General features: G+C 32.2%; 1 protein-coding gene across 5 annotated transcripts in view; it reads right to left on the bottom strand.

The window, feature by feature from the left end:
• NIPBL (NIPBL cohesin loading factor) overlaps window positions 1-21,637 on the bottom strand; it is a 201,806-nt gene that overhangs the window by 80,095 nt on the left and 100,074 nt on the right. For 4 of the 5 annotated variants that reach the window (XM_061189192.1, XM_061189187.1, XM_061189191.1 and 1 more), the window contains exons 7-10: window positions 21,200-21,360; window positions 20,200-20,296; window positions 16,846-17,472; window positions 9,316-10,941 (exon numbers count right to left, since the gene is read on the bottom strand). In XM_061189192.1, the coding sequence (XP_061045175.1) occupies window positions 9,316-10,941; window positions 16,846-17,472; window positions 20,200-20,296; window positions 21,200-21,360 (2,511 nt within the window). The remainder of the gene's footprint in view (window positions 1-9,315; window positions 10,942-16,845; window positions 17,473-20,199; window positions 20,297-21,199; window positions 21,361-21,637) is intronic. The other variant, XM_061189193.1, reaches the window with a different exon arrangement.

The following is a 21,637-nucleotide window of genomic DNA, read 5'->3' as shown; positions in this document are numbered from 1 at the left end:
TTTGGCTAATTTCATATTACATTTATAAATATTGGATAAAAATAGGAAAATAATTCAGAACTCTATCTAGATCAGTCTTTTTAATACTCAAATGATAGTGTGAAATACAAATTTTGAGTCTCATTTGCTACAGAATAAGGAATCTAGTTATCAGATGCACCTATATAAAATTTCAATTTTATATTTATATTATGTTCAGCAAACTAAAGCCTGTGAGTCAAATTTGCCCCATCGCCTGTTTTTGTATATAAAGTTTCATTAGAATACAGTGACACACAATCATTTACATATTGTCTATGCCTGCTTTCGTACTACAATGTTAGAGATAAGTGGCCTACAAAGCCTAACATATTTTACTATCTGGGCCTTTACACAAGAAGTTTGCCTATCCCCAATTCATATCCTGTTATACTTTATTCCATATGAAACAAAGTGCCACCCACCCTGCAAGTGCAGTCACTATATAGCTATATTCTGCACAGTTTAGGCCATTGCAAATTGGTTTATTTAATGAAGACAAAATACCAAGGAGTTGGTTTAAAGCAACTGAAAGAACACTGTTACAAATGAAGAATGCACAAGAAAAGATTTTAAGAAAACTCTTGTTTTAAGCATCATGGTTTTGATATTGTGCAGTTGTCAAATTACCATGAGGAAGAACTACAAAAGGAAACATTTTTTTTAAGAAGTTTTTTATGTAAATGATAATTTACTACTACCTAATATAGAAAACTAGGAGCAGGGATCATAAGATCCTTTCCTTAATATATATACACAGTGAGAAAAAGAAATGATAGAAGCACAACCTAACTTGCTTCAAGGAACTACAAAAAGAAGAATAAAGTAGAAAAAGAATAAACTAAGCCCAAAGTTAGTAGAAGAAGGAAGGAAATAACAAACACCATGGCAGAAATAAACAAAAATGAGACTAAAAAGAGAATAGCAAAGATCAATGAAAGAGTTGGATTTTTGAAAAGATAAACAAAGTAGACTAGCCTTTAGCTATGCTTACCAAGAAAAAAAAAGACTTAAATAAATAAAATTAAAAATGAAAGGGGAGACATTACAACTGATACCACACAAATACAAAGGATTGTAAGAGACTACTATGAACAATTATACATCAACAAATTGGACAACCTAGAAGAATGAATAAATTCCTACAAACATATAATCTACCAAGATTAAATCATGAAGATATAGAAAATCTGAACAGACCAATTACTAGGTGACTGGTCCCAAAAACCTCCCAACAAAGAAACCCCCAGGACATATGACTTCACTGGTGAATTCTACCACACGTTTAAAGAAGGATTAATAACCAATTCTTCTCAAACTCTTCTAAAAATAGAAGAGGAGGAAACACCTCCAAGCTCATTTTAAAAGTCAGCATTACCCTATACCAAAATCAGACAAGGGCACTACAAGAAAAGAAAACTACACGGCAATATCCCTGATGAACAGAGATCCAGAAGTCCTCGACAAAATATTAGCAATAAAAAGATCACATACCATGATCAAATGTGATTTATTGCAGGGATGCAAGGAAGGTTCAACATCCACAAATCAATCAATGATACACCACGTTAACAAAATGAGGATAAAAATCATGATTATCTCAATAGATGCAGAAAAAAACATTTGACAAAATTCAACATCCATTCACAATAAAAACTCTCAACAAAATGGGTACAGAGGGAATGTACATCAACATTATAAAGGCCACATATGACAAGCCCACAGCTAACATTACACTCAATGGTGAAAAGCTGAAAGCTTTCACTCTAAGACCAGGAACAAGATAAGGATGGCCACTCTTGCCACTTTTATAGTACTGAAAGTCCTAGACAGAGCAACTAGGCAAGCAAAAGAAATAAAAGGCATCCAAATCAGAAAGGAAGAAGCAAAACTGTCTCTATTTGCAGATGACATGTTATTATACACAGAAAACCCTAAAGACTGCACCACAACTGATAGAACTAATAAACAAATTCAGTAAATTTGCAGGATACAAATTCAATATACAAAATTCAGTTCTTTTTTGATACACTAACAAACTATCAGAAAGAGAAATTAAGATAATTCCATTTATAACTGCATCAAAAAGAATAAAATATCTAGGAATAAACTTAACCAAGGAGGTGAAAGATCTGTATACTGAAAACTGTAAGACATAGTTGATGAAAGAAACTGAAGAAGACACAAATAAATGGAAAAATATTCCATCCTCATGGACTGGAAGAATTAATATTGTTAAAATGTCCATACCACCCAAAGCAATCTACAGATTCAATGCAATCCAATCCCTATCAAAATTCCAATGGCATTTTTCAGAGAAATAGAACAAACAATCCTAAAATTTGTGTAGAACCACAAAACAGACAAAGAGTCAAGCAATCTTGAGAAAGAAGAACAAAGCTGGGGGCACCACACTTACTGATTTCAAACTATATTACAAAGCTACAGCAATTAAAGTGGTATGGTATTGGCATAAAAACAGAGACATAGATCAATGGAAGAGAACAGAGAGTCCAGAAATAAACTCATGCATATATGGTCAATTAATTTACCAAAAAGGCGCCAAGAATATTCAATGGGAAAATGATAGTCACTTCATTAAATCGTGTTGGAAAAACTGGACAGCCACATGCAAAAACATGAAACTGGACAGCTATCTTACACCATACACAAAAATCAGCTCAAAATTGATTAAAGACTTGAATGTAAGACCCAATACAATGAAATTCCTAGAAGAAAACATAGGCGGTAAGCTCCTTGACATTGGTCCTGGCAATGATTTTTACCAAAAGCAAAGACAACAAAAGCAAAAATAAACAAATGGGACTACATCAAACTTAAAAGCTTTTGCATAGCAAAGGAAATCATCAACAAAACAAGAAGGCAACCTACTGAATAGGAGAAAATATTTGCAAATCCAATATCTGATAAGGGGCTAATATCTAAAACATATAAAGAACTCATACAACTCAATACGTAAAGTAACCAAACAATCCAATTAAAAAATGGGCAGAGGATCTGAATAGACATTTTTCCAAAGAAGACATACAGATGGCCAACAAGTATATGAAAAGGTGCTCAATATCACTAATCATGAGGGAAATGAAAATCAAAACCATGAGATATCACCTCACACCTGTTAGAATGGTTATTATGAAAATGACAACAAATAAGTGTTGATGAGAATGTGGAGAAAAGGGAACCCTTATGCACTGTTGGTGGGAATGTAAATGGGTGCAGCTATTATGGAAAACAGTATGGAGGTTCCTTAAAAAATTAAAAATAGAACTACCATATGATTGGGCAATTCTACTTTTGGTTATATATCTGAAGGAAATGGAACCATTATCTCAAAGATATCTGCACTCCCATTTTCACTGTAGCAGTATTTATAATAGCCAAGACATGGGAAAAAAACCTAAGTTGTTTAGCTCATTGATGGGTGAATAAAGAAAATGTGGCATATATACACAATGGGATATTATTCCACCAAAAAAAGAAGTTAATCCTGCCATTTGCAACAACATGGATGGACTCTGAGGGCATTATGCTAAGATAAATAAGTTAGAGAGAGAAAGACAAATACTGTATGATCTCACTTATACGTAGAATCTAACAAAAACAGAATTCACAGAAGCAAAGAACAGATTGATCTTTGCAATCTGTAGGAGGTGGATGAAATGGGTAAAGGCAGTCAAAAGGTAAAAACTTCCAGTTATAAGATAAATAAGTTCTGGGAATGCAATGTACAGCATGAGATGATGGATGTTAACTAAACTTACTGTGGTAATCATTTCACAATAAACACATATAGTCAGCCCTTCATATCTGCAGATGGGGAACCTGCGGATACAAAGAGTTGACTGTATGATACCATTTTATATTAGGGACCTGAAAGCATCTGTGAGGGGTCCTGGAACCAACTCCCTGTGGATACCGAGAGATGACTGTATACTAAATCATTATTTTATATACCTTAAACTAAAACAATGTTATATGTTAATTTTATCTCAATAAAACTGTAATGGAATAAATGATGGCAGCAATGTTTTCAGATATACACTGAATATAAAGTATGTATACACAAGTGAGACTTATCTTAAAAAATTACTTCATTAGATAAATTCAATTAAAAATGGGATGACTGCATTTCTTTATATAAAAAAACTAGACAAATTTTAGCTCTGACTATAAGATTCACTTTGGTCTTCATAACTGCACAAAGTAGGAAAAAAATTGGTTTCTCTATTTTAAAAGTGAATGAACTTTGAATCAGAGCTTTGAAAGGCTACGATTTGTTGAAGGCTCTGATTCCAGTGCTCTTTGAACTACAATGTATAATGGGCTTAACGGAGAATTGTCAAAAGTTAGCACGTTAGTAGTCAAAGAATGCTATTTTTTTGTGGGTGCAGAAGAGGATCCGTATTAAAAAATTCATATTATATTGTATCATATTATATCATAGTATAGTACAGCATATACTGTTAACTCTAATATATATTACTCTAACATACTGAATTCTTAAAAAAACTACTGAAAACCTCCCCATACGAGAACTTGATACAGATATTAAGATAATGAATACCTACTTGATATAATACATTATAATATGTATTATAACATACTATATTATACTACATACAATAATATTAAAATATATTAACTATTTAACATAATACTATGATATACTATACTGTTACAGTTATCAAGTAGGTATTCATTATCTTAATATCTGTATCACGCTCTTGTAGGGGTGGGTTTCAATAACATTTTTTAGAATGAGAGAGAATTCAGTATGTTGGAGTAATGCGTATTTCTTCATAAATACTAGCGGGTTCTCTCAGAATTAATCTTTTGTTTTCTCTCACCCTTCAACCATATATCTATTTCTACAGATAAGAAAACCTTATAGAAGCTATGTCCTTAGCTGGCCTGAGATAATGAATGGGAAGGAAAGAGAACACTGCTAGCAAACTTTAATACATTTAATTTTTATGAAAAAATTCTACTTAATGAATCTCTTTAAATCAATATTTATATCAATTATCTACTAAGTAATACTTGAACCAGAGAAATTCTATAAATAGAAATCATGGACAAAATTGTTCAAAGTATTGCTCTAAAATCACAACAGCCAAGTGTGTATTATGCCAACTTCTGTAATAAATATTCTCCAAAAACTTCCTAAAGATATAACTAATAATAAAGTCTTCACGGAAACTAAAAGTTTTATTCTTTTAGAAAAGTATTTTATATATTGTTCAAATGAGCCAAAGTAAATTTCTACTGCAGCATAATTAAGGATTCTGAATATTATAATCATAACTACTTTACTGAGAATTTCTCGATTTAGGAATTCATAAACTATGCCAAAAATGCACTCTCAGAAACAGTACTTTCTCTCAGACTTACGAAGCCTAGAGTCCTAAACACAATCCAATGCTACATAAAATATGAATGCTACATAAAAGGCAAAAACTAATTTTAGTGATCAACATTTTACAACAGTAGTAACTGAGGTGAAATAACTGCCTCTAATAATGACTGCAATCATTAACTAATCAAATGAGCACTATATTTTAAACACTGTTGACTATTAGAGCTGTTAGATAACTTTTTAGTTTAAAGGCCATGATCTCAAATAACAGATGGTATGTTATATTCTTGAAAGCAGTAAGTGCAAATGATGGAAAACAATACACTATTTAGAAGGAAGTAAGGGGAGGAAGAAGAAAAAGTGATTTCCTTGGATATAAAGCTTAGGTATTTTGAGACACTCAGGAATTTTAAAAAACCAAAATCAAATTGTTATAGTGTGTAATTACAAATAATACACTGTTAGCAACACATACTGCAAATTAGTTGATGATCATGCCCAGGCTTAAAGATAGTATAAGTTTATATTTCAATTTGGAGACATACTGTACATTAGGGTATATTAGGATAATATTATGAGTAAAAATATTTTAACCATAAAGACATTATTTTTGGCATTTAATATACTGCTTGAAGTATATTTTAATAGATAGAAGATATTTTTTTAAATTTAAAGTTTTTACAAAGGTTATGTTGGTTATCCACTCCCATCTCCCCTTGACAAGGAAGAAACAAGGTGATGGTAAAAAGACTGGGAAGATAACAGCCCCAGGAAATCAGAACAGAATGGATTCTGAGCCAATCTTGTAACAGCTATAGAGCAAAATAAAGGTAAAGAATAAATTAAACAGACATGAATATGAGTAGGTCTCCTTTGGAGCTTAACAAAAACTAATAGTTGACAGGGTGGAAAGAGGTATTACAGAGTTCAGGGAACAGCTGAAAATTATGTAGCTTTTGAGCTAGGATCTACAGGTGGGAACATAAAAGATAAATACACAATTTTAATCTGCACACAAAAGCCTTTTCTAACATGGTAGCAATACAGTCTATTCATTCAACAGGCATTTAATATGCTCTTTTTATGTACTAGGTATTATGCTAGGTACTAGGGCATACACAGATCCCCACAGAAATAAAATTAAATGTAACAATGTCACTTTACATTTAATAAGTTCACACAATAGACAAAAATAAGTAACCTATACTGGGAGTCATAAACCTATACCCCTACCATTCAAAATTTACCAGCTTAAAGCATATTCAAGGAATTAAAAATTACCCTAAAGGATGGCTATTTTAAATATGGATATCAGGTGAAATTTTATGGCTCTTCCAAGAAAGGAAAACCTACCAAGAATTCTGGCCCTAAGAATCAACAAAAAAGTATCCCAGCAATATTCAGTTTTTACTTAGAAAACACCAGTATGTCAGAATATGTGATTTTCTGTGACTCTCCGAAGAAAATACCAAGTAATGTGTACTACAAAGGGTGAGTAATCCACAACTGGCCTTCTTATGCATGTAATTTAAAAAATCCACAATTATATACCTCTGCTATTGTTAACTTAGTAGCAGAGATCTAAAATAAAACCAAAATTAGTACATTACTGAAAAGCAGATATTAATTCTATGGTATAAATAAAGCCAAAAAGATATCTACGTGGGATCCTGAAATGAACCTAAGCATTGATGAAAAGGTTCACTTAATATAGTTGCATATATATTGATATATGTGTGTGTATATACATACATGCACATGCATACACACAAACACCATACTCTAACAGGCAGACACACCCAGATTAGTTACTCACTAACATCAACATATCAAGTATATACGTTTGTGTTAAAGGTATATTTAGGAAAAACATTGGATTAGTACTAAAAACTTTGTATTCACAAGCAATGAAATTACATGTGGAAAACACCAGGAGAAATAATACAGCAGTTACTAATTAGGAGCTATATTCATTTCTTGATATTCAGCTGTAAGGATTCTTTGTTAGAACAGAGCTTAGAAAAGCAAGGCTGGCATAAATAAGCTGACAGAGGGCAGGGGAGAAAAAGATGGTCTAGATCAAGGGGACAAGAGGGTACCACTTTCCATCTTTCCATCTGACTCTTCTACAATTGTATAACTTATACTCTTTAGTTTATATATATAAGCCACTCCCAAACTTTCAGTGAAAATTAATAAAGACAATCTTTATCTAAAAGACAACAATTCTAGTGCAAGCCACTACATTCTAACAAGCTCTTTTACCTAAACAATTCTGAAAAGATGCATTCAAGTTAAACACTAAAGACTATTAATTAAAGCTAAAATCTTAATTAATTTTTATAGATCTGACAGCCATAATTTAAAATCTGAAAGCTTCACTAAAATAGTACAAATATTAGTGATTCAGAGGCAATCTTTTTTCATTTTTGAAAGACAAAACCAAATAAATTAACAGTGAGAAAGTAAACGTTTGAGAAGACAAGAATAAAAAGATTAGTCGTGACACGTTATTTCTTCGAATAGAGTTCTTAGTAGTAATACTATGTTTTCAACGAGCTTTTTTTGATAGAGAAGGTACAAAGGCATTTTACAAAACTAATAACCAATACACCTTCTGTATCTCCTAATACATTAAGTGCAGTTACACAACTTTCTGTGATGATGCAAATGTTCTCTCTCTGCATTAATAAGGTAAACACTTGTCACATGTTGCTACTGAGAATATAAATTTTAAATTGTATATAGTTTAAACTTAATAGCCTAAAGAGGCTAGTGACTGTCATATTGGAAATCACAACTCTAGAGTTTCATGTATTTGTTAATAAGTATAAATCTAAGTTCTTAATGAACTTCTTTCACAGAATGTGAATTTAAAAATCAAATAAACTATCACCTCTGTTGCCTTAAAAACTATATCCCAATCTATTTATATTGCACAGGCTAAACAGGCCTTACCACACAGCATCATTAAATTTTATATATACATATATAAAAAAATAGTATACAAAGGAACAGAAAATTATGTTTTCTATACAAACTGCCACTGTATTCTCAGCACTTAAGACTTTTTTTTTCCTCCTGGAAACAATACTATTTATGTAACCAGAGAATTTAACTCAGAATCATGAGAAAAAAACCCACAAAAAACCCCCAAACCAAAACAAAAAAACCCCAAACAAATAAAAATACCAAAAAACCTTTAAAACTGATGATTTAACCCAATTTAAGAGGTAACTACCATTCCCTATTACTCTTCCATAGAAAAGGGCAAAACTACATATTTAAAAAAATAAAACATTCATAACTAATCACCTCCTCCACAGAAAGATGAAATAACCTTTTACATAACTTTCTAAACTATATACATTCAAACTATTCATCAGTAATTAACTCAGAGATAGGTCTGTGAGAAAACAATATTAAGAGACACTTAATATTCTTAAAAGAATTTATAATATTGAGTTTTGTATACCACATAGCTTTACTGAGACTTTAGAAATTAAAACTCAGTCAATTTATTACCTCATTATAGAGAATGGATTCTCTCTACAGTCAAAATAACTTTTTAAAAAGTTGTTAAATACATCTATTTCAGTCATCCATTCAAATCATTCACTTGATTAGCAAGCAACTTTCAAAAATACTGAAATAATTAAACAGCAAAAGGAACTCCTCTCTGTGAACCAACAGTAAAAATCACGACTACAGTGAGTAGTAGGGGTGGGAGAAAAAGAATTTTCAATGAGAACTTTTTATCTATATTACTGCAAATAATTTCACTGTTGTTTTATATTGTTCTTTTTCCATGCAGTAGTGTTTCAATTTTTGTAAATTTCCATTTTTTTAATCCATAGTAACCCTAAAACTTAAAAGAAAACTCACTAGAACACAGATGACATCAGAGTAAGTATTCTTACCTTTATTTGACTTTGATGGTTTATTCTTGATAGGTTTAAGGGAACTTCTTGATTTATCCTCTCTATCTTTAATAAGTTTCTGAACATCATCCAAAGACAGTTTTTGCAGGACTACTACAGGCTTAGCTCCTTTATTTAGATCTTCAACTAATCCCATTTTTTCTACTTTGTCTTTCTGCTCTCCTTTCATTTCCATTTTCTTTGTCTCCTGAGTAATATTGCCATCTTTATCCCTCTTGATTTTTGGAATGACAAAATTTTTCAATGCACCAGACCTGCCCCCCAACAAATAACTTGGAAATTCTGCCTTATTGTCAGGGTGTGTTTTATTACTGTCTACTTTACTCTTGTTACCCTCTGTCCTTTTGTCATCTTTACTATTTGGTGATTTAAAACCAGGCTTATCAGGTCTTGATTTATTAGAATCTCCTTGTTTAACACGAGGACTGTCAGGTCTTGCTTTCTGCTCCCCAGAAGATGGTCTTTCCCGTGAGTCCCCTGATTCATGTCTATGTTTTCTTTCTATTTTATCAGGTTTTGAAACATCAGATTTAATGCCATGTTCATTTCTACTAGAGGATCTCAATGTTTCTGGTCTTCGAACCCTAGATTGATCCCCCCGATGTCGCTCAGATTCACTCCTGTCATCTGACTTTTGTTTACTATCATGGTCACGTCTTAGTGACTCAGAAATAGATCGCCCATCAGGTCTCTGCTTTAAGGCTTCAGCTCTTTCTGATTTTAACCGAGGTGAATCAGATTTAATGTCCTGTTTATGTTTAGACACTTCAGGTTTTTTCTCTGTTGTTGGCTTTCCAGAATCCCTCCTATTTTCATGCCTATGTTTTGGTGTTTCAGGCCGACCTTCATTTTTTTGCTTTGGAGTTTCAGGTCGGCCCTCACCTTTCTGCTTTGGAGTTTCAGGCCGTCCATCACCCTTTTGTTTTGGGGTTTCAGGATGCCCATCACTCTTTTGTTTTGGAGTTTCAGGTCGGCTTTCACCCTTTTGCTTTGGGGTTTCGGGTCTTGACTTTGTTGTTTCTGATCTGCCATTATTTTGTTTGTTGTCATTTAACTTTGTGTCAGACACTCTGTTTTCATTCTGTTTAGGCTCGGCTGTGGTGCTCTCATTTTGTCTGGATTCGATCATTCTGCTCTCATTCTGTTTAGGTTCTTCTGTTTGTACCTCAATTTTAGTTTCTATCTTACTTTCACTAGATTTTGTCTCTACCAATCTGTTTTCATTTGGTTTAGACTCTGCCAATCTACTTTCGTTTTGTTTCACTTCACTCTTTAAAAGCTCAGGATCAGACTTTTTTTTAGGAGTCTCAGGATGGTTTTCTGGTGTAGATTTAAGATTTCCAATAATATCTTCCTGAAGAACAGAAATAGGTGCATCATTACATTGTTTGATTTCTTCAGGCTTTTTTATGGAGTCTGAATCCTGAGTTACAGAGGCCTGAGAGTCCACTCTTCCTGCCTGATGAAGATCAATGCTAACCATTAATGCTGGCCTTGACCCATTTCCCGTAGAACCCGTCTCCTGAGAAGCTGGTCTATTACCTCCTGTAGCACCCCCAGCCTCCTGTGGGTAAGAATCTTGTTTTCTTTTTTTCAAAGGCTTATCTGAAATTCAAAGATAAATATTCAGTATCAGTAATAGACATATATTCTCATCTTATTAAAAACCATATGGACTTTGACTATTTTTTAAAGTCACATTTTTTTAAAATGTGGTGAATGCAAATGTCAATACGCATATATAAAATAGTAGGCATGAATGGCATAATACTTTTAAACCAAGGTTTGAGGAAATATTCATGCTTGCTGTACCTCAATAAATATTAGCGAGTATAGTATAAAGATCACTTAAACTGCTAACTGAATAAAAACTACAAAGAGCCCCAAATCTGCCAACATACAAAACAGGGTGCTTTTGTCACATGTAAGAAAAGTATGGAAAAGAATAAAACTCAAAAGAAAATAGAAATCATGCCACTGGAAAAAAGGTAAATGAGGAGAGTAAGAAAAAAAAAAAAAGAATTTAATAGTTTGTTATTAACCTTTGATCCAGGATTCAAATTCTTCAAGGTGTCAACAGCACAAATGGAATTTAAAAGCTAACACACAGTTAGAAGTATCTTTAGACAAGGAAACATAGTTATAAAAATGAGAAGCATATAATAAGAACTTTTTAGATAAACGCTATCTTTCTTAAGCAACTTCAGCTGAAGAAAAATGCTTCAGCTCTTCAACATAAAGTTCTAGGGGTCTATATACTGGCTTAATAAGAAATTATTTACAGTATTTATGTGCAATTTAAAGACAAAAATACACACAAACACAAATCTACCACTATAATAAAATGTCATGGTATTTTTAACAGCTATGTATTTCTGTGCATGATTCCACTTGACTCAAGAGGCTCCTAGGTCATTTTCTATAAACTGAATTTCCAATTAGGTCTTGGGAATCATAACATGATATATAACTATAACATTATAGCACCCTGAGACTTTGCCTGCTTTAATGATACTTGCTGAATTGCCTGGCTGTTTTAAAAGTTATTTTTAATCTTTTTTTTTATTCAGGAGAATCTTTAGATTCTCTTAATACTATTCATTCATTAATGTGATACAGTATCATTTAAGGAAAAGATCACAAGGTGAAAAGTCAAAATGACCACTAAAAAACAGCCCCTTAATATTAGGGAACCAAGTTCTGAAAAAAATGTTTTTAATAGTAATGATGCTTTTATACACCAAAGTTTCATCATTTTGTTTTGAAAGTGAGAAGTAGCAGTCCCTTACAGCTTACAATCTAATCAAATATTACTAAAATTTGCTTCAGATATTTGCCAGTAATGTTTTGAAGAACTAAGCCATTCTGCTTTTTCAGTAATTCAGAAGTCAAATCTATCATCACATATACTCTACTTGCAAAATAACTACACGATGATAATAATAAAGTATATTATCATTAAACTGTTTTCCCTAGTTAAAACTAGCCTGGTAAGAACTTACATGAAGCTTTCTGCATCAATACCTAAGAAAAAAGCACTTAGAATACTAATTTATAGAATTTTGCTTTTGAATGTTCTGCCACACAAAATCATCGTTATATATTGCCAAAGGGCACACCAAGTAATTATTACCTCAAAAACAGGATGCTTTGTAACCTTTTACTTATCCCTTAAACTTTTATGATAAGCATTTAGAAAAAAAATGTAAGGATCTAGAAATTTAAATAGTATAATCTAATCTAAGATTTTTATATTTTTTAATGAAATATGCTTTATGAAAGTCATTAAAATGGTAACCTAAGCATACTTAAGAACTATTAATAACATAGATCTCAGGCATCTGAAGAGCTCTCTTAAGAGATCTGTGGCTCATCCTTCTATTAATATGAACAATCTGTCTTTCAGAAGAACATTAAAATAACTTGAAGGCTAAATTTTAAAAGATTACAAAATACTTAATAATTAATAGATCATTAACCTCATTCTAATTTATCTTTCATTATTAAAATGGAAATTTAGCAAAGAGTTTAATTTCAAAGAAATTATCATGTTCGATTTAGTTATCTTTATAGATGCTATGATTATTTATAATAAAAACATGAAAAGCATTTGCACATGAGTGATGTATGAAGATTGGGGAAGATCTTATAATTTTCTCTACTATGCATAAAATATTGCTAAATACGAAGTTTTAACTTTTCAACTATTGAAACGTACTACACCTCTTCTGTAAAACCTGGAAAAATTCCACTACTGCTGCAAGGACTCTTGGATACGTTAAGAGCACGCAGGTTCTGATTCACTTCATCTGATTCAGTTCCACCATGAACTTATTCCTGTAAAGTGGCTCTGAATCTGCACAGGCCACTTTTGTCTATTCACTTTTGTTATCAGTGTTCATTACATAATAATCTTCACCTAATGATGGAAAGCCATCTCTATGAAGAATAATTTTAATATTTGGGACATTATTACCTGTAAGCTCTCTAAAGCACTGGGAACCATAAAATTAGCTATCAAAATACAGGTGTTCCTGAAGAAAATGCATACAAAAAGATATAATTTTAAGACCAACAACACTTGTCATCTTGATGCTGATATTTTGAAAATAATATCTGGCCCTTAAAGAAATTGTGAACTCAATTGTGCTTGTACGAAACAAACTATATCACTTGCCTAAATCTACAAGTGATAAATGAAAACACTTAAAGCAAAAAGCAGAACAATTGTACACACAATAGCCAATTATAAAAAATGAAAACGTCCCATCCCTAAACCACAGTACAGGCTAAGTGACTAACTGTCCTATTCCTGTCCCAAATCCCAGTCTCTTATTCCAAATGACAATAGATAATAATTTACTTCTAATCAGGGTTACAGTGCAAGAATATTTTAACATCATAAAAAACATTAGTGAAGCTAGACCATTCCTTATACTTGCTAACATGGAAAGTGGACCTTGGGAAAAGATGAAACAGGCAAAGATGAACAAAGAAACCCCCTCTTTAACAAGAGAAAGCAGGAATTTTCAGCACATGGAGATATTAATGTCTATGACAGCTCATCCCAGAAGCAAAGAAAAAGAGCCTTTTGAAATTAATTTATGTAATTACAGATGTTAAAAGTTTGAGCAAAAGATTGAGAAGAAGGTCCTTTAGGAATATTATAAAATATTAGGTTGCACAGAATTAACCTATCAGTGTATATAAATCTCTCCAAAGAAGAGAGAACAGGCCAAAGGAACATAAATATCTAGCAGCCAGAAAAGTGTCTTCTGTGTGTGGAACAGAGGTGTATTAGGTTATACCACAGCCTATGTAAAATATTTCTAAGCATATTCTATCTCTTTTCCTGAATTCCATAGTTATCAAACAACCACGTTTGCCAAACTTTCTAATCTATTTACAAGGTACAGGTTTTTGATTTCTGGTCTATTGAGGGGAATGCTTCATTCATTCGTAACAAATGAATATAATGGGAAACAAGCTCAGAACCTAGAGCAGAGAGCCCTCAGTAAAACCATGTATACCACACAAGTAGTCTTGTTTGCTCCTTGCTACCAGCAATAAAATAGTTATAAAAAAGTACTCAGTGCCAAACCTTAGAATACAGTAAATATCAATTTTACAATATACAGTAGTTCTAAAATGTAGTGGTAACTAGTGATAAATTCATTTGAAAGAAGTATTTCATCTCTCAAGGGCCGACTGTAAGACTACCACTTCAGAAAACTTTACTTTTATTTATGACCTCACCTATAAACTTAGAGCAACATACCAACCCTTTAATCTTTCCAAAATCTCAAGATAACTGCTTATATATAAAACACTATCTCATCATACAATGCAGAAATTGAATATAAAATGACAAGATACAAATGTTAGCTGGTACCTAAAATTCCAAAGGTTTTCAAATAAAGCTGTCAGAAGACAAGTTAGAGATGACAGCACTAATATGAGGTCGGCCAAATCAGCATAACCAATTTGGGAAAAACCATCTAAATCAAACTGAAAATCAGAGAGTTCATCTTTTCCCTTAAATCTTTATAGAACCAGGTACCTCTGTAAGTCAAATTACATTGTTTCAAAATTGTAAGTCAACTTTGCTCACTCAACTTTTCAGCTATCTTTGTTATAGTCACACCATCAGAGATTACAGAGAAAACTGATAATTAAAATTAAAATATACATAACAAGTGTCAGGAAGAACAGTATGCTGTTTGTCGATTTTGTTTTAATCTCCCAAAGAAAAGTTAGTAGTCTAAAATAAGTTTGCTAACATGCAATTAGCATTATTTACTATCCTTATTTCCATTCAGTTTTTAAAAGTAAAAACTTTGGTTTTAACAAATATGATACTGTAAAAGTTCAAAAAAGTAAGAAAAAAAGTTCACCATTTCCTCTGTTTTCGTTCCTACCAACAATTAGGTCATTAAAAAAAGATTATACTCCTTTTAAAGAATATAATTTTCCAAAACACAGATTAAAACGTCATGCAAAAGTTCAGTTCTCAAGGCAACTAATTATTTCTTGGTCAAGAAATTACAATTGTATATGTTTTCTGCAAAACTGTCACAGGACTCAGGAATTCTGGAAAGGTTAATATTATTGAGAGCAGCTGAATAATACTGCTCTCTTCATTTGACATGCATATACTTTTATAAGAGGTTAGAGGAAGAGAGATATATTGGAACCCATAGAGTTACTTCCTAAATCCCACACTACTAAGCAAAGAGAAAAAGGGCAAGCAACACTTTCTTCTTTAACGTCCATGATTTGTTAGTTAAAAACAAAACAAAAAAACAACACCAGTTCCCTAGCCAATAAAATGAAGATTTCTAGCAATCTCTTTATTTGCATCTACCCGTGATTTATGCACTTAGCAAACACTGTAGTACAACAATTACCAAATACAGTCTGTTTTTCCAGTAACGTTAAACAGAGACAAATGATAGACAGGAAACATAATATGAATCTTCAGCATGTTTCTTAGCAAAGGAACACAATTATCTAAAAATGATCCTGTCACATAATGAACAAGATCATAGATAAAAATGAGCTCTAGTCAACATCAAGAAGTTTTGCTTTATAATGATCAAATAGAAACTCTAAGAACTATAAATCAATCTAGAATATTGAACTATAAAATTAAATCTTAAAGTATTCTTTGGTTTGAATGGTCAAATATGTATATGCCTCTACTGTAGAAACATCAAATTCATAAATTACTAATTTCAACCACTGATTCATTAGTCTCTCTAAAAATTTAAGAGATTTTATACATAATGTTCACCAAATAATCAAGGAATTAACAAAACTTACTTTGATTATAATTTTTTATAAAGCACAAAAAGAAAGCCCATAAACTCATAGAACAGGTGTCTTGAAAATCCATCCTAATACACTAGTCAGACAAAAGAGAACACTTAACCATAATCACCAACAAAAGATCCCTGATTCTTAAAGTCTGCTATTTCATATTAACTTAAAATTCTTTCCTAATTTTTTTACTTAAAAAAAAATTCGCATTATTAAGAGATGACAGAATTAGAAACTAAGTGAAAAATCTAACTGCATAATAAACATACACATAAACTTTTCTTAAATGTACTGATTCAAAATAATTCTATAGCGGTTAACCTTGTTTTAGTAGAAAAAATGTGAAGATGCAAAATTATATTAACCTAACTTGTGGAAAACACATGTAATATAGAAATGCTAATGTTCATTTTAGTAGACAAGCACAGATAAAATCACTTGGTATATAATAGGTGACAGATGTGTCATATAGAATTTACCATATCTCAGATAGTGGTTTTAGATAAAAAATGAAATTAAGACTTTAACTTCTGAGGGATGAGCATTTTAGTAATAAAACCATAATTGAGGAGAAACATTAAAAATTATAAAATATAATGAGAAAAAAAAGAGTTACTTTAAAAAACTTTTTTGACGTTATAATTAAATATTTGCCGAGAGCATGAAGTGGTAGTAATGAGACTATTTTACCTTTATCTTGAACTTCTTTTGAAAAGCGCTCCCTTTCAATAGCCGATTCTCTCTCTATTCGCTCAATTTCAGCCAATGCATCCAATTCCACTTCATCGTATATAGGTCCCTGTTGTGATACCTGTTGCTGATTCTGTACCACAGAAGTCTGGGGCTGTTTTGTAGCAACTGAAGTGTTCTGTTGTAAAACAGGCACTTGATTTGCTGGAAGGAATGCTGTTTGTTCTTGCTGCGACAAACACTGAGCAGCATTTAATGGGCGGTTTACATCCTGTGGAGTAATGGGTGTTTTTGAAGTCTGTCCTGGGTACTGCACATTAAAAGGAATATCATTTTCTGAAACATTGCTATTTTCCATACCAGAAAGCATATCCTCTTGCTGGTCCATGTCTGAAGACCTTACTCGAGAAAGTCTTAATGTAAGTTTAGTAGAGTCCTTGGATGGAGAGCTAATGATATCATACATTGCAGCTTTCTCACTCTGGTCTTTTTCATCCTTGCCTAATTTCATTTTCTTTTGCTTCTTTTGTTTTCTTTCTGGAGAATCTAACAAGATGTCTGGTGGAACATCTCGAGGTGATGAGCAAGGTAGAGACTGAGACTGTAGGATTAAAGGTGGTCTTGATCCTAGAAAAACAATTCAACAGGAATGAACAGTTGTGCTAGTTTTACATTTTCAGACAATGTGATAGACATATTAAATAAGTGACAATGCAGTACCACTAGAAAAAATGTTAAATTATCTCATCCAAGCTACTTATTTACAGAATATGAAAAGAAAGCCTAAAGATGTGTCCCCCATGGTCTTTTAGCTTGCTGGTATATGATCCAGGTTTGAATTAAAATATGAGTATTCCATCTTCCAGACCAGTATTATTTCTATTTTTTCACGCAAAAAATATAAATACTTAGCTTGAAAATGGCAAAAGACTTCACTATTTCTAAAGATGCAACACAGATATTTTGGGTATGATAATCTCTATTCTCTCACTTATTATCTAGGAAAACTGACGTGTCTAAAGTAAAAATAAGTCTGTCAAATTACAAAAAAATAAAAAAATTAATCCTAGGGTGTACACTCACAGGAATACTTAATGGTATAAGAAAAAGGAAGTGGGAAAAATTACAATGATCAGTCTTCACTTACTTAAAAAATTGGTGGTAAAGTATTAATTTATACCTTTATGTGGTCTTCTCTTTCTCCCTCCACTTAACATCGTTCACATACTCTCTTCAGCTTGCTAATCCTCCTTTTATTAGAAAAATATGCAGGTCCAGCAAATAAAATATCTTCAGCCCAGATCCCATTAAATTAAACACTATACGATACACGGAAGTGTTAAAAGTAAGCTAATCGAATGGGAAAATTTTTCCTAATTAACAAGCTGTCAATGAGGAAAAACTGCATCAATATGCTTCAGAAATAAAAGTATAATTGTATCTGAATAATATATACATTTCTTTGAATTAGATTATAAAAATTTTAAAACCCATAGGAAATTATAAAAATCAGTCAAGCTAAAAGTGCTTTATATGGTTGGCCAAAAAATGTTCGTTCGGGTTTTCCATAACATCTTACACATTATAACACATCATACTGCCTTTTTATTTAAAGTTTACGTGTCACATTATATATATTTTAGAACAAACTTTAAATTCCAACAATTTATCTAAAAATTAAACTAGGCTAATTGAAGATGCATTCAACCTTCAAAACTAGTTGGAAAACAACCTCACGAACAGAAATACAGGCTTCTGATGACTAATGTGTTCGTGAGGTTAACTGTTCTCAAGTTTTCTTCTCTTTCTATCTAAAGTTATCTATCCACTTAACAATCCATTCATCCATTCACTCATCTATCCATCCTCAACAGCTAGAGGAAAAATGGTCTGGTTATCTAGAGCAACCAGCTATCCCACTGTTATTCCTCCCTGGCACTCTGATTATTTCTTACTCTGAAAATACTTGTAAGATATGTACCTAACTTTGATACCTAAAGTACAAATAGAGTTACTCTGGAAGTTGTTCTCTCTTTCAGAAGCCAGGTTATTTCTATGTCTGGAAGTTCATAGAATTATAGAATTAGAATGGCTCATAATTCTAATTATTGAATTAAAATGGCTCATAAAAGTTCAACTGTCACCTCATGAAGAATATCCCTGATCAAAGAGTTGGAACATAATCTATGAAAAAAAAATCTTTACAATGAGGCAGACCAGTCCATGTTTTAGACGGCTATAATTAGAATTTCTCACAGATAGATAAAATTTATTATCAGCTATATTGCAATTAATTAAAAGCTACTTCTTTAAAGTGGATACAATATTCTCTTCCAACAAACTTGGATGGCTCCGATTATTAGACCTTAGTTTTAAGTATTTTAAAAAAATAGCTCAAATCTGGACTTAGAATTTTGTGACTCTATTATACACAGAAGACCACACAAGGTTCTTTGGGAATTTGAAGATAAATAAAATAAAATTCATGTCCATAAGATAGTACAGGATAAGTTATTAGAAAAAACAGAAACTAACGGCTTGGGGAAACCAGGGAAGGGTCCAAAGAAGATCACCCATTTAACTTAGAATTTGAAGAATTAATACGATTTTAATAAGCAGAAATGAAAGTAGGTGTAAGAGATCTAGTGAAGTAATTAACATAGAACAGGCCAGATTTTGATAAATGACTACCTAAGAAGTAAGAGAAGACTTTAAAGATAATTCAGGATTTGGAATAGCATTAAGAGAAACAGGAATGGCAGAAAGAACAGTGAGAACAATTTTGAACATGAATTTGAAATACCAGCTAGATATGAGGAGGTTTTGTCTGGAAATGAAAAATTACAACTTGGGAGACAGGACTGGAAGCAAAAGACATTGATTTGGGAGTCCTGTTCATAAAAGTAACAAATGCTATTACCAAAACTGAGTAAAATAGCCAAGGAAAAAAGTACAATGGAAGATTAAAAATCTAATGACAGAAATCTTGAGAAATGATAGAGCAGAGAAAAGAGCTAATGAAGAAAAAAAATCAATGAAAAAAGGAGGAGGAAAATAGGTGGATTCAATACAAAATAGGTTTGGGGGGGGAGGGTGAAGATTGGGGAAAGCTGATCAACAATTTCAAATATTTAAGAAAGATGAAAAAGATTGTGGTTTGAAAATACCACTGGATTATTAGTAAGAATGATACTGTATATATCTGAAAACAGTATCAGTAAGTACAGGTTCATTTTTTTCTACAATAAGTGAAAAACAATAGAGAATAATTTTTGGTAACTGCATTAAGAAGTCTGAATTCTTTACTCAACTTGAAGTGTGAAAAATTTAAGGAAATTTTAGTTACAATGATACCTTTTGGAGTTCCATCACTTCCAGCAGGGGAACATACTGGCTGTGGAGACCTCAAGGGAAAAGATGCAGCATTCCTCATTGTTGAAGAATCTCCATCCTAGGAATAGAGTATAACATTTATATCTTGAATGATAGAAGAGGCTTTATAGAAATCTTAAAGAGAACCAATAAAAGACATAAATTACTGACAGGTAAAGTGTTGGTATTCAAAAGCATAATTCTTCTGCACTTTCCTGTTTTCTTCGTGGTATATCTTAGAAGAATTGAAATTGTATCCAAAAGAATCAACAGCCTAAGCATAGCAATGAATAAGAAAACTGGTATTACTAGTATGCTCCATTTTTGTTTGCTATTTTCTACCAAAGGAGCTCTGAACATCCCACCAGGCTGTAAATGTAAATGTCTTGAGGGCAGAGTCCAATGTCATCTTTGTTAAACTTAAATACATGTAACTTATGTGATAATACCACCAAGCCAATGACAAGACAGATTTCCAGTATGTGGAATATTTCAGTAACATTAAAGCAACATTAAATTTCAGGGAAAAAATTTCTGTACAAGTCTTAGAGGGAAAAAGAGCTAAGCACTAATAAATAAAGGCTCATTATTTAAGAGGACATCTTTGTGTGAGCAAACATTTAAAAATGAAGTATATTTCATTAAGGACCTAAACCTCTAGACCAGAGGTTGGCAAACTTTTTCTGTAATGGGACAGATAGTATATATTTTAGGCTTTATGGATCATATACAGTTTGTCACATAACATTCTTTGTTGTTGTTCTTTTAAACTCTTTATAACTGTGAAAATCAGTCTTAGTTTATGGGTCAGACTACTGGCCAGTTTACCAACCCTGCTCTATAGGTACAGCTAGATTCTCAGACCCAGTATAATCCTCAATAAAAGGTAGATATCCTTCAAATTACAGAATTGAAATACTAGGTTATGAGACAAATATTAGAACTATTTTATTACCTTAATGATAACTAATATATTACATACGTCACTACTTAGCCTGTGCACCATGTGTAGGTAGTCGTCACTTGAGCCATGTCTAGGATTATCAGCATGATGATTAGCAGAATTGCCAGACAACGAACCAGAAACTTTATTATCATGTAGGTTTCTCAAACCACCTGCAACAATGGGACTTGATACCGATGCTGAAATTAATAAGAATTTTAAAAAAGCTTTATAAAAATAAACTGTTAAAATTCTTACAGGACAATAATAATTGTTCGCAAGTAATATTTTAGCTTACATAAATTACAAAGACTAATATAATGAGCTGGCTGACTATCCAGAGCTTGATCAAATCTTAACACTTTGCCACAAGTCATTCAGATTGATTTTTGAAAAGAAATAAGACATTAGATATGGCTGAAGCTCTCCATATATCTGCATATTCCTCTCCTCTATTTCCTTTCCCTTATTCCCTAC

The sequence above is a fragment of the Eubalaena glacialis genome, chromosome 4 (assembly GCF_028564815.1).
Source record: "Eubalaena glacialis isolate mEubGla1 chromosome 4, mEubGla1.1.hap2.+ XY, whole genome shotgun sequence".
Lineage (NCBI taxonomy): Eukaryota > Metazoa > Chordata > Mammalia > Artiodactyla > Balaenidae > Eubalaena > Eubalaena glacialis.
This window is presented reverse-complemented; position numbering and strand designations above follow the sequence as displayed.